General features: G+C 38.3%; 2 protein-coding genes across 7 annotated transcripts in view; both read left to right on the top strand.

Annotated features, from left to right (window-relative positions):
• The window catches only part of LOC127869409 (uncharacterized), a 74,751-nt gene that overhangs the window by 47,026 nt on the left and 10,040 nt on the right, over nucleotides 1–17,685 (top strand). For 2 of the 3 annotated variants that reach the window (XM_052411953.1, XM_052411954.1), the window contains exons 10-13: nucleotides 1,481–1,552; nucleotides 6,170–6,253; nucleotides 7,692–7,775; nucleotides 8,049–8,186. In XM_052411953.1, the coding sequence (XP_052267913.1) occupies nucleotides 1,481–1,552; nucleotides 6,170–6,253; nucleotides 7,692–7,775; nucleotides 8,049–8,186 (378 nt within the window). The remainder of the gene's footprint in view (nucleotides 1–1,480; nucleotides 1,553–6,169; nucleotides 6,254–7,691; nucleotides 7,776–8,048; nucleotides 8,187–17,685) is intronic. The other variant, XM_052411955.1, reaches the window with a different exon arrangement.
• LOC127869408 (uncharacterized) lies at nucleotides 11,418–15,831 on the top strand. Of its 4 annotated transcripts, none has more exons than XM_052411949.1 (2): nucleotides 11,418–12,853; nucleotides 13,013–15,831. In XM_052411949.1, exon 2 carries the CDS (start codon nucleotides 14,164–14,166, stop codon nucleotides 15,712–15,714), a length of 1,551 nt encoding a protein of 516 aa, XP_052267909.1. In that variant the 5' UTR covers nucleotides 11,418–12,853; nucleotides 13,013–14,163; the 3' UTR covers nucleotides 15,715–15,831. The 4 variants fall into 4 exon arrangements, with proteins under 4 accessions (XP_052267909.1, XP_052267912.1, XP_052267911.1 ...); XM_052411952.1 differs by having other exon boundaries at nucleotides 11,418–12,942; nucleotides 13,279–15,831; XM_052411951.1 differs by having other exon boundaries at nucleotides 11,418–12,942; nucleotides 13,122–15,831.

Below are 17,685 nucleotides of genomic sequence, written 5' to 3'. Positions count from 1 at the left end.
TAGTTAAATGGTTTCCGGATGATAACTCAAGAATGCTTACGCCTAGGATCGTGTTACTTCATAGGTACATTGATAATGACTGGCAGATGACCCCTATTAATTTGCAGGTCACTAGGTCAAAGGTCAAGGTCACAGTGACTCGAAAGAGTTAAATGGTTTCCTGATGATAACTCCAGAATAATTAGGCCTAGGATCATGAAACTTCATAGGTACATTGATCAAGACTGGCAGATGACCCCTATTCATTTTCAGGTCATTAGGTCAAAGGTCACAGTGACACAAAATGTATTCACACAATGGCTGCCACTACAACTGACAGCCCATATGGGGGGCTTGCATGTTTTACAAACAGCCCTTGTTGTTAATTGTACAAACATGGTTTCTGCATTGTAAAGTATCTTTAACAACCGACACAATTTGGGATTATATAAACTTGGTTAGAATGTTTATCTTTACAAAACATTAGGGCACGTTGGAATCTGGGTAATGTGCATACTTAACTATGTCACCAGTTCAAAACGTAGAAAAACCTTGTTGTCACTCTGGAGGCAACATTTATAACTGAATATTTTTGAAACTTGGTTAGAATCTTCACAATACTAAGGCCAAGTTGTAATCTGGATCACTTGCGTCTTCAGACTAGGTCAATTCTTTAAATAAATTCTTACCACTCTTGGGTCAACATTTATGACTCGAGCTTGATAAAACTTGGTGAGAAAATTTATCTTTAAAATATTTAAATAAATAAATAAAATATTCCGAACAGCAACATTAATTTATTTTAATTTCTTAAATCTTAAACATGTTTCGGCCCTACATCAGTACTATAGATAAAAACATGAACACAGAGAGTAATGTTATACAGTTATGTAACGTTCTTTGGCGAAACAAAAAATATAATACATAATATTACACAAAACAAAGTTGGATCGCAGTTGATTCTACAGCATATTGGCTATTATATAGTTTATAAAAAAAACATAGTAATTGTCTAACATCAAATGTATATGTCAACTTTGCGTATGTTCTACATACCATAAGACATTTTTATTAAGACATTTTAGAAACCAAGTTATTAATATATTTAACTATGTGTCTTTTCAACAACATCAATAGGTACAAAAGACAAACCGGAAACCTAAAAAACACAGTTATTTCACACACATCACAAAATCTGCACATAACAGTTAAGTTTCTACATGTCGCAGGTTAGCAAAGTTTTGCCTCTAGGCCCTCTAGATGTCATATCTATATTTTTGCCATCCATAGCGAAACTTGCTCAGAACTGATGTTTTATTCAATATTGATATGTTAGCTGAAAAATGGTTATGGAAACATCCCAAAATCTTCCCTGAACAGTTTGATTCCTTTGGATTTCGGTTTGAATAGGAGATGGGATGAATGTAAATGGTTTTTTAACACTTATTTAGTTGTTTTTTTCAAGCAATAGATTTTATATTGTATGTTTTTTATTTTCCAGGATCTCGACATTCCATCCTTGGTGTTTTCGTCTAGCGATACCAATTTTTCAAACGACAACCCTGTTCAACAGGTATGTGAAAAATAGATACATAATTAACACTGCTTTGTAACGGAATAAATAACTAAACCCAAAAAACAACGGAAAAAAGTGTGACACTTTTTTTGTCAAGTGCCATATATTCAAATACAAGGTGGACAATTCAAGTTTTAAAGTATTTAAATATGCAATATCGGAGCAAAAACTGTCTAAATAAAATCTTGCTGTGTATGTAGTTCACAACTAACAGTAGTAAGTATCAGTAGCAATCATAGATTAAGGATATTTGCTTGAAAAATCCTATTTATCAGATTGACAAACGATAGTAAAAACCTTATATTGCCAAATTTGTATGAAATTTTCATATACCAGACTTGCACTGAGATCTAGCCTGGAATTGTACTGGAAGGATGTTGGGTCATTGTCATCTTTACTTAAAATAGAAAAAAGAGCCTCCACTTAATAACTTGTTTGGATGGAGGTATTTGCACTGGAATTTTGTGTGCACATTGCTCACATGCAGACTTAGCTTGGCATTGTTTTTGGGTACCAGTTAAGTCAAAGTCAATGTCACTGTAATTAAAAATTGAAATATTGCTTTGGGTAAATAGTATTTGGTTTAGAGCGTTGGTTTCTAATATGCAGACAATTTCATATTATGATAGTAACTGTTACTAAAAAAAGAAAAAAAGTTTCTGCTCAATGAATTTATTTTGAAAATCTTCTAGTAAACTGCTTGGGTCAGGTTTTTATGTCCCCCACTATAGTAGTGGGGGACATATTGTTTTTGCCCTGTCTGTTGGTTGGTTGGTTGGTCTGTTGGTTGGTTTGCGCCAACATTAACATTTTGCAATAACTTTTGCTATATTGAAGATAGCAACTTCATATTTGGCATGCATGTGTATCTCATGAAGCTGCACATTTTGAGTGGTGAAAGGTCAAGGTCATCCTTCAAGGTCAGAGGTCAAATATATGTGGCCAAAATCGCTCATTTTATGAATACTTTTGCAATATTGAAGATAGCAACTTGATATTTGGCATGCATGTGTATCTCATGGAGCTGCACATTTTGAGTGGTGAAAGGTCAAGGTCATCCTTCAAGGTCAGCGGTCAAATATATGTGGCCCAAATCGCTTATTTTATGAATACTTTTGCAATATTGGAGATAGCAACTTGATATTTGGCATGCATGTGTATCTCATGGAGCTGCACATTTTGAGTGGTGAAAGGTCAAGGTCAAGGTCATCCTTCAAGGTCAAATATATGGGTCAAAATTGCTCATGTAATGTCACTTTTGCAATATTGAAGCTAGCAATTTTATATTTGAAATGCGTGTGTATCTCAAGGAGCTGCACATTTTTGAGTGGTGAAGGGTCAAGGTCAAGGACATCCTTCAAGGTCAAACGTCATATAGGGGGACATTGTGTTTCACAAACACATCTTGTTTATGTTTTATATTTGGTGTATCCTCCTCTACACAGTTTGTTCAAATATTAACCCCTGCTTTGAGGTCAAATTTGGCTCTGCCCTGGGGGGTTACTTTATTTCCTTCTATGTATTATTAAGTTTTCTCAGAAAGTCCAACTTTTTACCAAAAATGTTGGGGGAATAGCAACGCGCTTTCATTAAGGATTTAAGGAAATGGATAATTTGAAATTAAAAGAGCTAGATGTGTAATATGCATTTATATTGATTATTTATTTTAACTTGAAGAAAAGTAGCCAAGAAAAATGACTTTTTTTAGTATAAATATCATACTATTTTCTCTCCTGTGATTTGATTGTTGGCCAGCATCTCATTTTTTATCTATGCCAAAATTAAAATCTCTGAAACCAATAAGGTCAGGGATTTAATATTGTGTGTGCTGCGTCATATATTGGCCCTCTACTATGTTTCAAATCATGCCCCTGGCGTCAAAACTGGACCAGCTGTTGTTTTTTACAGTGTTATAGTAAAAAACTTATGCTTCCTCAGACCACATTAAGTTTGTGTCGTACAGATTAAAAGAATATAAAATCCCACATGCTGCAGGTTTGTCTACAATAAATAAACAAAGAGAAAGCCTATCCATACATTCTGCTTTTATGAGGATGATTCATATTAATATATAACATATTTTATACAGAAGGAAAGGACAAAAGATGATCAGTAAAAAAAATTCAAATAATTTTTTGTCTTAAACCACTTGGTGTACAAACTATTGCAGCTACTATTCCTGGGGTGGTTCCTTCCATTGAAATGCATATTTTAACTAGATATGGCGCAGCAGAGACCGACGCGTATCCCCACGCCGCTTGTTTGACCCAGGGGCGCTCCAGGGTTGGTAATGGAGTCATGCATAGTTGAGATTGACCGTATTGTCATAAGAGATGTTCAGTATCAATTTGAAGTAAATGGGCGTAGAACTGAAGAAGTTAATGTAAAATAACCTAAAAAAATGAGTGAAAATCTCTGACCCGGCCCCACCCCAACTCCCATAACTTTTGACCCAAGGGTCAGATCAAAATTCAAAATAGTGCACTGTGGCACATACGGTATGCTCATAGCTACCATGTGTGTAAGTTTAAAGGTTCTAGTGCTAATAGTGTAGGAGGAGATAGTGGCCAAAATCTAAACGCGGACCCTATGTTCAAGGTCAAGGTCACAGTGGTAAAAAATTTCATGCGCATGGAAAGGTCTTGTCCAGATACACATGCATACCAAATATGAAAGCAATATCTGAAGGGACACGGCAGGTATAAGCCTTTTTCGCATCGCAGTCGCAGATTTCGAAACCTGAACGCTGACCTCAAGTTCAAGGTCAAGGTCACAGGGGTAAACAAATTTAAGCACATGGAAAGGTGTTGTCCAGATACACATGCATACCAAATATGAAAGCAATATATGAAGGGACACAGAAGTTATGAGCCTTTTTCGAAACGCGGTCACAGATTTCAAAACCCGAAAACTGGCCCCAAGTTGAAGGTCAAGGTAACAGGAGAAAATTTTGTATGCCCATGGAAAGGTGTTGTCCAGATACACATGCATACCAAATATGAAAGCAATATCTGAAAGGACACAGTAGATATGAGCCTTTTTCGATCGCGGTCGCAGATTTCGAAACCTTAAAACTGACCCCAAGTTCAAGGTCAAGGTAATAAGGGTAAACAATTGTTGGCGCATGGAAAGGTGTTGTCTAGATACACTTGCATACCAAATATGAAAGCAATCTGAAGGGACACAGTAGTTCTGAGCCTTTTTCGAATCGCGGTCGCAGATTTCGAAACCTGAAAACTGACATTAAGGTCAAGGTCAAAGGGGTAAAAAATTGTTTGCGCATGGAAAGGTGTTGTCCAGATACACATGCATACCAAATATGAGAGCAATATCTGAAGGGACACAGTAGTTATGAGCCTTTTTCGAATCGCGGTCTCAGATTTCAAAACCTGAAAACTGGCCTGAGTTCAAGGTCAAGGTCACGGGGGTAAAACAATTTATGCGCATGGAAGGGTCTTGTCCAAATACACATGCATACCAAATATGAAAGTAACATCTGAAGGGACACAGTAGTTATGAGCCTTTTTAGAATCGCGATCGCAGATTTCGAATCCTGAAAACTGACTCCAAGGTCAAGGTCATAGGGGTAAAAAATTGTGTGCGCATGGATAGGTAATGTCTAGATACACATGCATACCAAATATGAAAGCAATATCTGAAGGGACACAGTAGTTATGAGCCTTTTTTGAATCGCGGTCGCAGATTTCGAAACCTGAAAACTGACCCCAAGTTCAAGGTCAAGGTCACAGGGTTAAATAATTGTATGCGCATGGATAGGTGTTGTCTAGATACACATGCATACCGAATATGAAAGCAATATCTGAAGGGAAACAGTAGTTATGAGCCTTTTTTGAATCGCGGTCGCAGGAAAATCTCTGACCCTGCCCCACCCCAACGCCCATAACTTTTGACCCAGGGGTCAGATTAATATTCCAAATAGTGCAGGGTCACACATATGCTCATAGCTACCATGTGTGTAAGTTTCAAGGTTCTAGTGTTTATAGTGTAGGAGGAGATAGTGGCCAGAACGGACAGACAGACGGACAGACACCGGAGATTACCACAATATCCCCACGCTTTTCAAAAAGCGTGGGGATAAAAATGTATGCAATAATAACCAAAAGTGAAAGACAATCAAAATTTGAAAATCTCAGAAACCAAAAATTTGTTTCAAAATAATCTCCATGGTGTAACAAGTGGCCTTGAATGACTAAATATTATTACGGTCAATTGGTTAATAAATGAATTTACTAGTTTTTACGTTACTTGACAGTGCTATATGCAAGTATTCTGATTCATGTCAAGTAATGATTGTTATCAACCTTAAATTATTTTTCAAGCGCATTTAAATTGTTTGATTCATCGGATTGGTAAATTATAATATCAGGGTTATTATAAACTTGTGACAGTTTATAGCCAGGCATCGCGTGGGTCTGTTGCTTTTAAGGCATTCAAGTTTTATTCTGGATTCAAGGAATTCCTGAATTAAGTTTGTGTGACCTTAAGTTGTGCACATTGTTTGTACTTTGCAGTTGAGCAACCTGGGTATTCTCAAAGCATGGCTCAATTTAGTTTGTGTTACCTTAAGTTGAGCACATTGTTTGTACCTTGCAGGTGAGTGTCTGTGAGTTGGAATTAGATGAGAAGTACAAGAACGCGATCGATGAAATGAATGATATACGCCAACTACAGGAGCAGGTGAGCAATCAAGCCTCGCTCTGGGTAAAGGGGGCTTAATGTGTGTGCGTATGGTTGTCCCAGATGAGCCTGTGAAATCTGCGCAGGCATATCAGGAACAACTCTTCCCGCTTTATTGGATTTAAAGGCAGTCTCTTCTTAACAAAAACCCAGTTTATGCAGAAAGTGTCGGTCAGTCAGTATGTCAGTATGTGTGTATGTCAGTATGTGTGTATGTCAGTATGTGTGTTTGTCAGTCTGTCCGTCCGTCCGAAAAAAAACTTTTACTTTGGCCATAACTTTTGCATTATTGAAGATAGAAACTTGATATTTGGCATGCATGTGCATCTCACAGAGCTGCACATTTTGAACGGTGAAAGGTGATGGTCAATGTCATCCTTCAAGGTCAAATGTCTAATATATGGCGTCTGTCCATCCGTCCAAAAACTTTAACATTGGCCATAAATTTTTCACTATTGAAGATAGAAACTTGATATTTGGCATGCATGTGTATCTCATGGAGCTGAACATTTTGAGTGGTGAAAGGTGAAGGTCAAAGTCATCCTTCAAGGTCAAATGTCAAATAAATGGCGTCTGTCCGTCCAAAAACTTTAACATTGGCCATAACTTTTTCAATATTCAAGATAGCAACTTGATATATGGCATGCATGTGCATCTCACGGAGCTGCACATTTTGAGTGGTGAAAGGTGAAGGTCAAGGTCGTCCTTCAAGGTCAAATGTCTAATATATGGCGTCTGTCCGTCCGTCCAAAAACTTTAACATTGGCCATAACTTTTTCACTATTGAAGATAGCAACTTGATATTTGGCATGTATGTGTATCTCATGGAGCTGAACATTTTGAGTGGTAAAAGGTGAAGGTCAAGGTCATCCTATAAGGTCAAATGTCAAATATATGGCGTCTGTCCGTCCGAAAACTTTAACATTGGCCATAACTTTTTCAATATTGAAGATAGCAACTTGATATTTGGCATGCATGTGTATCTCATGAAGCTGCACATTTTGAGTGTTGGAAGTTCAAGGTCAAGGTCATCCTTCAAGGTCAAAGGTCAAAAAAATAATAATTCAAAGCGGCGTTCTCATGAAGCTGCACATTGTGAGTGGTGGAAGTTCAAGGTCAAGGTTATCCTTCAAGGTTATCCTTCAAGGTCATCCTTCAAGGTCAAAGGTCAAAAAATAATAATTTCAAAGCGGCATTCTCATGAAGCTGCACACTTTGAGTGGTGGAAGTACAAGGTCAAGGTCATCCTTCAAGGTCAAAGGTAAAAAAATAAAAAAAAATTCAAAGCGGCGCAATAGGGGGCATTGTGTTTCTAACGAACACATCTCTTGTTTTAGTACAAATATCATACTATTTTCCTTCCTGCGATTTGCTTGTTGGCCAGCATCTCATTTATTCTGTACTCTGTATACTCTATTAAAATGTTTGTACCTTGCAGAAGAGCGTCTGTGAGTTCGAATTAGATGACAAGAACAAGAACACGATCGATGAACAGAATGTTATACGCCAACTACGGGAGCAGGTTAGCAAGCAAGCCTCGCTTTTGCTTGGTAAAGGGGGCTTAATGTGTGTGCGTAGTGTATGAAATCTGCGCAGGCATATCAGGAACGATACTTTACACTTTATTGGATTTAAAGGCAGTCTCTTCTAAACAAAAACCCAGTTTAGGCAGAAAGTGTCATCCCAGATTAGCCTTTGTGTACTTTACAGGCTAATCTGTGATGACACAATGCATAAGTATTAAACAAGATTTCCCAGAATGTGGCTCTTATTATAAATTGTTATTCATATGAAGGTTGCCAACTATGAGAAGAGTGAGAAATCTCTGTACGCGCAGCTGCACAAGATGAAGAGAGAGCTAGACATGAGGGACGACCGCATCCGTGACCTTGTAAAGCAAATGTCTGAGAAGGAACAGACACTTTCCGGCCAGGTCTGTTTGGATTGGGAAATGTTTTTTGGGGGGCTTACAAATTCTTTAAGTTTGAAAATAAAAGTGATTTTAACTACATTCACTAATTATACTTACATTAACTTCTTCGTATAGAGCTTGATGCGAGATAAACTAAATGTTAAAGGAACTGTCAACCACGAAAGACGAAAAAGAAAAGTTCTAAAATACCGTAGTTTTTTACAATTATTAGTTTATATTGATTAAAATATCACGACTGGTATATCAGATTACTTGAAAAAAGTTAATATTTTCAGTATATTTGGTAATAAAATTTTGCGATGTGAAATCGAAAGTACATTGCGAAAATAGGTGACATAACGATATACACACAATAAATAACTCAAGTAGATTGATAATTTTATACATAAAACATATACAATTCACTACGCATGCACAATTTGCATTCCTGGGTTTACCACCTGACGATTATGATCAATCTACTAGCGTTATTTATAGTTAACTGGTAGTTACCTGGTAGACATACCCAGTAAAATTTATTACCAAATATACTGAAAATATGAAAACTTAACAACTTTTTTCAAGTAATGTAATATACCAGTCGTGATATTTTAATCAATATAAACTAATAATTGTAAAAAAGTACGGTATATTAAAACTTTTCTTTTTTTCGACGTCGTGGTTGACAGTCCTTTAAGGCTTTTTACATTTTTTTAAGCTCACCTGAGCACAGTGTGCTCATGGTGAGCTTTTGTGATCGCCTTTTGTCCATCATCCGTAGCACGTCGTCAACATTTGCCTTGCTAACACTCTAGATGCCACATTTATTGTCAAATCTTCATTAAACTTTGTGAGCAGATTTGTCCCAATGTAATATCGGACGAGTTTGAAAATGGTTCCAGTTGGATGAAAAACATGGCCGAGAGGTGGGGCGGGGCATGTTACCTTATATGGCTTAAATAAAAACTTGTTAACACTCTTAAAGCCACATTTAAATTATGGTCCAATCTTCATGAAACAGAATATTTGTATAAATGATATCTTGGATGAGTTTGAAAATGGTTCTGGTCTTTTGAAAAACATGGCTGCCAGGGGTCTGGGCATGTTTCCTTATTTGGCTATATATTACTTTAGTAAAACCTTGTTAATACTCTAGAGGCAACATTTTTTCTCTGATCTTAACAAAACTTTGATCGAAGATTTGTCCCATTATATCTTGTCTTGAACGAGTTCGAAAATGGTTGCGATTGGTTGAAAAATACGGCCGCCTTTGGGCAGGTCATTTTTAATTTATGGTCCGATCTTTAGGAAACTTGGTCAGAACATACGTTTTAATGACATCTTGGCTTAGTTTGAAAATGGTTCTGGTGTGAAAGAAAAACATGGCCACCAGGGGATGGGGCAATTTTTCTTATATGGCTATGAATATGGCTGTAGTAAAACATTGTTAATACTTTGGAGGCCACATTTATTGTCCTATCTTCATGAAACTTGGTGAGAAGATTTGTTTAAATGATATATCTTGGCAGAGTTTGAAAATGTTTTGGTTTGTGGAAAAACATGGCCGCCAGGGAGCCGGGCAATCTTCTTTATATGGCTTTAGTGAAAACTTGTTAATACTCTGAAAGTCATATTTATTGTCCAATTTTCATGACACTTTGGTCTAAACAGTTGTTTTGATGATATCTTGAAAGAGTTTTAAAATGGTCCAGTTGCTTGAAAAATATGGTCGCAATGGGCGGGGCATTTTTCCTTATATGGCTATATACTACTATAGTAAAACCTTGTTAATACTCTAGAGGCCACATTTATTGTCTGAACTTTATGAAACTAGGTCAGAAAATTTGTCACAATGATATCTTGGAGGAATTTGTAAACGTTCCTGTTGGTTAAAGAACATGGCCGCTAGGGGGTGGGGTAATTTTCCTTATATGGCTATAGTAAAAACTCAATTACACTCTAATTATCACATTTATTCTCAAATCTTCGTGACATTTGGTCAGAACATTTGTTGTAATGATATCTTGGATCAGTTAGAAAATAGTTCTGGTCTGTTTTTAAAAAAAGCCGCCAGGGGTCGGGGAATTTATCCTAATATGGCTACAGTAAAACCTTGGTAGCACTCTAAAAGTTACTTTTTTAGCTCGACTATAATATATGAAATACATATAGTGGAGCTATCCTACTCAACCCGGTGTCGGCGTTGGCGTAAGCATGCAAATGTTAAAGTTTGCGTACTACCCCAAAATATTTTCAATGTCCCTTGACATATTGCTTTCATATTTTGCATACTTCTTTACCAACATGACCCCAACCTATAAACAAGAGCAGACAACTCTATCAAGCAGATTGTAATAATTATGGCCCCTTTTCCACTTAGAATATGCAGCAAATGTTAAAGTTTGCGTACTACCCAAAATATTCTCAATGTCCCTTGACATATTGCTTTCATAATTTGCATACTTCTTTACCAACATGACCCCAACCTATACACAAGAGCAGACAACTCTATCAAGCATTTTGTAATAATTATGGCCCCTTTTCCACTAAGAATATGCATATTATTGATAAATCTATGTTAAAGTTTGCGTACCACCTCGAATATTTTGTAATACTCAATCAAGCATTTTGTAAGAATTATGGCCCTTTTTCCATTATAATATGCATTTTACTTAAGTTACATTGCCTTAACTTCTTTATTTATGATCAGATTTTATTTATACTTTGACAAAACAACACTTACCTGAATACCACAATGGATTCCACCCAAACAATACCCCACGCCCCAACCCAGAATCCCTGCCCTCCCCCACAATTTGTTTTTTCCTTTTTTTATTTTTGAAAGATCATCTTATAAATGACCACACCCCACATTATACCCCCCTTTCAACCCCCCCCCCCCCCCACAACTACCCCCCCTAAAATTTTTTTTTGAAAGATCGTCTATTAAATTATTGAATATGAACAATTTCCGAATAGTTGATCCTCTGACAGCTCTTGTTAGTTAACTCTTCATTTAACTTGGTCAGAACAAATTTTGTTCTACCGATATTTTGGGGCTGCACTGTGCAGGTCAGTTCTTTTTTTATCTCAGGTGAGTGACCTTGGGCCTTTTAGGCCCTCTGTTCTAATTAAATAGTAATCTTATGTTATCAAGAAAAAATGATGCATTGAATTTTTAGAATGCCTGCTGTGGAAACAATTTTAATGGTAACTTTAAGAAATTATTTGTTGGCTTACCGGTATGTGTAATTTCAAGTTAATTTGAGCCAGAGATTATAATTGAAAATTATAAATAAATTCCTACATTTTTTAACAAAATTGAAACGTTCTTAAAACTGTTACAAAATGTTTAAAAGCTTGCATTTTATTTATCCAATTATATAATAAATAACTGTTCAATTATAGATAGAAAATAATCAAATAGACAATTTAATCCTAACAAAAACTAAATATGTAGTCAAAAAAACATTCTTTACGTCTCAAAAATGTGTGCAATAGAAACCACAAGCGCAATAAATCGAAACTGTTGTCAGATGATCGGATTTCAAAATAATAAACATGGTGTAACATAGTGGCCTTGTATAAAAATATATAATTAATGTAATTAATTTATGATAATTATTGAGGTAATAAATGAGTAACATTTTACAAACATTTTTCCTGCATTTTGGAGTATCTTTTAAGACTGACACAGTTTTGTACAAACACTTAAGCTGCATTAAGAAGTATCTTTAACAGCTGATGCAATTGGCGATGCATATGACTGTTAACTATTGGCATGCATTCAAATCCAGACAGTGAAATGTTAAAGGTTGAACTTATCTTACTTGAGAGATATCTTTGATTATATGAAGGCATCATATGCTGCAGTACTCAGCCATGTTTTTATTATCCCCACCGAAAAAAAATTCGGAGGGGATATATTGGTCCTGTCTGAGCTTCTGTGTGTCCGTCCGAAACTTTGTCCAGAGCATAACTCCAAATCTATTCAATGGATTTACTTTAAACTTACAATATAAACAGATGGCAACTAGGAGAAGTTCAGTGACCAAGAACCATAACTCTATCTACCTTAGTTTTTGAATTGTCTCCCCTTTTATATAAATTAAAGTTAATTTTTGTCAGGAGCATAACTCTAAATCTACTGAAGGGATTTACTTAAAACTTGAAATATAAACAGATGGCAACTAGGAGAAGTGCAGTGACCAAGAACCATAACTCTATCTACCATAGTTTTTAGCTCACCTGTCACGAAGTGACATGGTGAGCTTATGTGACCGTGTGATGTCCGGCATCCGTTTTGTGTGCGTGCGTGTGTGCATGCGTCCGTCAACAATTTGCTTGTGTAGACAGTAGAGGTCACAGTTTTCATCCAATCTTTATGAAATTTGGTCAGAATGTTTATCTTGATGAAATCTGGGTTGGGATTGTATTTTGGTCACCTGGGGTCAAAAACTAGGTCACTAGGTCAAAAACTAGGTCACATAATAGGTCAAATAATAGAAAAACCTTGTGTAGACAATAGAGGTCGCAGTTTTCATCCAAACTTTATGAAATTTAGTCAGAATGTTTATCTAGATGAAATCTGGGTTGGGATTGTATTTGGGTCATCTGGGGTAAAAAACTAGGTCACTAAGTCAAATAATTGAAAAATCATCAACAATTTGTTTGTGTAGACAGTAGAGGTCACAGTTTTCATCCAATGTTTATGAAATTTGGTCAGAATGTTTATCTTGATGAAATCTGGGTTGGGATTGTATTTGGGTCATCTGGGGTAAAAAAACTAGGTCACTAAGTCAAATAATTGAAAAATCATCAACAATTTGTTTGTGTAGACAGTAGAGGTCACAGTTTTCATCCAATGTTTATGAAATTTGGTCAGAATGTTTATCTTGATGAAATCTGGGTTGGGATTGTATTTGGGTCATCTGGGGTCAAAAACTAGGTCACTAGGTCAAAAACTAGGTCAAATAATAGAAAAACCTTGTGTAGACAAAAGAGGTCGCAGTTTTCATCCAATCTATATGAAATTTGGTCAAAATGTTTATCTTGATGAAATCTGGCTTAGGAATGTATTTCGGTCATCTGGGGTAAAAAACTAGGTCACTAGGTCAAAAACTAGGTCAAATAATAGAAAAACCTTGTGTAGACAACAGAGGTCGCACTTTTCATCCAATCTTTATGAAATTTGGTCAGAATGTTTCTCTTGATGAAATCTGGGTTGGGATTGTATTTTGGTCAATTGAGGTCAAAAACTAGGTCACTAGGTCAAATAATAGAACACCCGTCAACAATTTGTTTGTGTAGACAGTAAAGGTCACTGTTTTCATCCAATCTTTATGAAATTTGGTCAGAATGTTTATCTTGATAAAATCTGGGTTGGGATTGTATTTGGGTCATCTGGGGTCAAAAACTAGGTCACTAGGTCAAAAACTAGGTCACTAGGTGAAATAATAGAAAAACCTTGTGTAGACAAAAGAGGTCGCAGTTTTCATCCAATCAAAATAGCCGCAAAAAGACCCAGTGAAAGCATCGTGTTTCCGGCAGCCATTTTGAGCAGAGATAAATTTTGTAAATAAAGATTAACCCCCACTTCAAAGAAAAACAAAGAGAACAGACGAACCAGAGAGGCACAACAATACCACAACATCTACCCACTACGCTGCACTGTCCCTTGCCCGTCCATTGATTCTTTCTTTTTTTCTTTTCTTTTTTCGTAAATTTCTAAAACTTGTAGCATTTTGGACGTCATTTGGTATTCCGAATTATTTTTGGCTTCTTCATCGTATAAATTAAACATTACCAAATGACTAATTAACCACCTTTATTTACTTATATAAACTATATTGGGTTGTTTACCGGTGCGGTGCTTGCATTTAGTGCTTTACACGTATTAAGAGCTGTGCCAAATAAAAACCACTGTGATTTACACACACATAACATCTAAGATTTCCACAAAACTAGCGTCGTTCCTTTCTTATTTCATTTCTACAATATGTCGTCCCACAAAAGAGCATCCATCTACCCATCTAAGGGGCAGTGTCAAAACCTGACCCTTTTACTAGGGGAGGCACGTTCAGGGTCGGATAGGCATCACCTATCTCATAACACCATGCCCTTTAAGTGCCTCCTCCAGTCAGCTGGAAGTGTAGCCCCCATCATGTCCCTTCTCACCATTTTTCAATTGGCCTCAGGTTTGGCGGGGGTACTCCCCGGACTAGTTGAGCGGGCGGTGCCCCTGGCGTCTGGCTGCGTGCTATTGCAGCTCAAGTCCGCTCAAGCGCTTGCCACCCTCCTTTCTAGGGTTACTTTCTATCTTGGCAAAGTCGCGGTCCGGGCCTTATCCCCGTCGAACATGAGGACGGTTCATGGTTATATAGCAGGGATCCCGGAAAGCCAGGACTTGATGGAACTTCAGACATCTCTTTCTTTTAAACCTGCGATCTCTATCTCTGATATCCTCATCACTAATTTGGAAAGGGTTGAGCCTTATCGCCCTGCCCCACCTGGCTTTCCGAGACTGGTCAAAATCTCTTTCTTAGCGTCCATACCAGTCCCAAATAAAATCTTAGTCAAGGACACCAGTATCACCCTTGACATTCGTCCCTGCCCTGTCACACCTGCCCGTTGCTTCAATTGCCAGGGCTTTGGTCATATAGCCAGCAGGGGTAAATGCTCTAATACCACCTCTTGCTGCCGCTGCGCCGGCGCTACTTGCCAAAGAAGGTGCACAAACAAATTTCGTTTGTGCGCCAACTGTGGCTGCCAGCACTCCGCATCCTACCAGGGGTGCCCCTCCTATAAGAAGGCTATCCATATAGCCACCTATGCCAATTTTTATGGGGTCACCTGGTCCGAGGCGGAGAGCAGGCTACTTGCACCTGACACTGTGAGCCACAGCGTGGGCGCCCTAAACACCATCATCACAACCGGTTCCGCTTCTTCACCTAAACATGCTCCCGGTTCTATCTCGCCCCAAGCCGGGAGGACATGCACCAAAGTTGAGGGGCTAGTGGGTAAGAGTACCCCCCCTCAACCTATAAATAGGGAATCCCCCCCCAAGGTTACCTTTGTGGAACCGGTAACCAAACACACACCCGATTTATGCACCACCCCCCCTGTATCGCCTATCCAGGGGGATCCACCCACTCAGAGACGCCCTCCTGTGGCTACCAGGGGGTCCTCCCCGTCCACCACGTTGATCGACAGTGCTAGTGATACCACCTGTAGTGGTCCTACACTGTCGGATGACTCTATGTTTGATATCACGGGGAGAGACTCTCTGGTGTCAGTGCACTCCAGTATATTGGAGAACCTTTCTATCTCTGGTGTCTGTGAAATAGAGGAGGAACCCCGAGTTAGTGTCCCCCCTAACCGTCCCAGAATGGTCGACTCCCAGACATCCCCAATGAGCTCTCCCACCGACAACACCAGCAGACGTAACTCGTTTACTGGGGACTCATTTATTAAAATCAAGGATCCGCCAGCAACAGGTCCCACATATAGGAAAATATATCTCAGTGAACTGGCGGGATCTGGTTGCTGAGATAATAAAGGACCAGAAAAGGCCCACTGGGAGTCGAGCTATATCTTACATCTATAACAAAATTGATTCTTGATTCAAAAATTGCAGAGAATCAATAACAAAGGTCATCTCCCCTGATAAATCCCTAACTAATAAAATCCATTCTGGAACTGGGGATCCTCCAATAGTAGCAGACCAAGGATGCCCCCCCCCCTCCCCCCCCCCCCCCCCCCCCCCGGCCAGCGGTTCCCTCCCCATTAAAAAGAAACATGTTCGGCTTGCCAGGACCCCCGCGAAACTCAAAGGGGCCTGTGCAGGCCACAAACTAGGAGTTAAATCTCCTCACCACTCATTAAATCAGATTAAACGCAAATTAATTTTGCACCACTATGGACAGTAACCTGCAAATCATTTCATTCAATGTTGGTGGTCTTTCCGCCAACAAATTTACAGAATTAAAATATTTTATTGACTGCAACCCTAATACCCATATCTTATGTTTACAGGAGACCAAATTTTCTAATAGTTCTGTTAAACAAATACCTGCGTATAACTGTGAATTTAAAAATTTTGTTACTTTAAATCATAATATAGCCGGTGGCCTTGCCATTTATATTAAAAACACAATTAATTATGAACACCTGGGGGTGAACAACCAATTTAAATCTGATGGTAGCACTGCTATTGAGGCATTAGCAATTAAATTGGTTATTGACAAGAACCGGCCTCTTATCCTGGTCAATTTATATTCAAGAAGATGTGATCTTGAAACTCTGAACGGCCTCTTTAAGGAATTAAGGACCATTAAAGGACCCTTTGATGTAATATTCACAGGCGACTTTAATGCACATCACCCTGCTTGTGGTTCCATCAATTCAGATGCAGAAGGTCGGGCGGTAATAGAATGGTTGGACGAGCAAGATCTTATACTGCTCAATGACGGTTCTCCAACCAGACTTAACCCCACTGGTTTAAACTCCCACATTGACCTTACTGCTGTTAATGCCAGGATAGCAAGTGCGTCTGCATGGGCAACTGTTACCATGGGATCTGATCACCTCCCACAACAGGTTACCCTGCTCAACTATATTGCATAGGGAACTGAGGCCCAATGCTCAGGAGAGCAAAAGTTTCTATTGGAAAAAGCTAATTGGGCTCAGTTTAGGGACCTCTGCTCAGATCTCTCCCTTACAGATGTTCACTCCCAGGATCCTAATCTGATTTGTATTAACTTAACCAGCAAGATACTGTCCATAGCGGAATGTAGCATACCGGTCTCCTCCGGCAAGGTTAAAGCCAGAAATAGGGTCTGGAATGAGGCGTGCTCCAATGCGGTACAGGACCGTAAAAATGCTTTAAAAATTCTTAAAAAGAACCCCGCTGAGCATAATCTTCTTAATTATAGGTCCCTTGAAAACCAGGCAAAGTGGGTTATTTTGGACGCAAAAACTAAAAATTGGAAAGAATTCTGTGATTCAGCTATCATTAATAAGAAAAATACTAGGGATTTTTGGCAAAAAATTCACAGAATTAAAGGAAATTCATTCACCCCTGTACCGCTACTTATATACAAAGGCGAAACTGCCACTACCCCAAGGGAAAAGGCTCAATTTTTGGGGTGACATTTCCAATCTGTCTCCAGTGACTCAAACCTTCCCGTTGAAACTTTGAATTATCAAAAGCGGTTTGAGACTGAGCACCGAAATATTTTAAATGAGCCTGGGGATAACAGCACGCCTCTCAATTTACCATTCACTATTACAGAATTATTAAGTGCCATTAACAGCAGGAGCAACACTGCCACGGGGCCTGACAAAATAGCATATTTAATGTTTAAAAATATGCCAGCCATAACTCTCAAAATCTGGCTTAACCTATTCAATCAGGTGTATAGGACAGGCAGGATACCACCCGGGTGGAAGCAGGCCACAGTGATTCCAATTCCTTAACCCGGTAAAGACAAAAATGATCCAAACTCATATCGTCCAATAA

Source organism: Dreissena polymorpha, chromosome 2 (assembly GCF_020536995.1).
Source record: "Dreissena polymorpha isolate Duluth1 chromosome 2, UMN_Dpol_1.0, whole genome shotgun sequence".
In the NCBI taxonomy this organism is placed as follows: Eukaryota; Metazoa; Mollusca; class Bivalvia; order Myida; family Dreissenidae; genus Dreissena; species Dreissena polymorpha.
The sequence above is the reverse complement of the archived record's forward strand: the minus strand, read 5'-3'. Positions and strand labels throughout refer to the sequence as shown.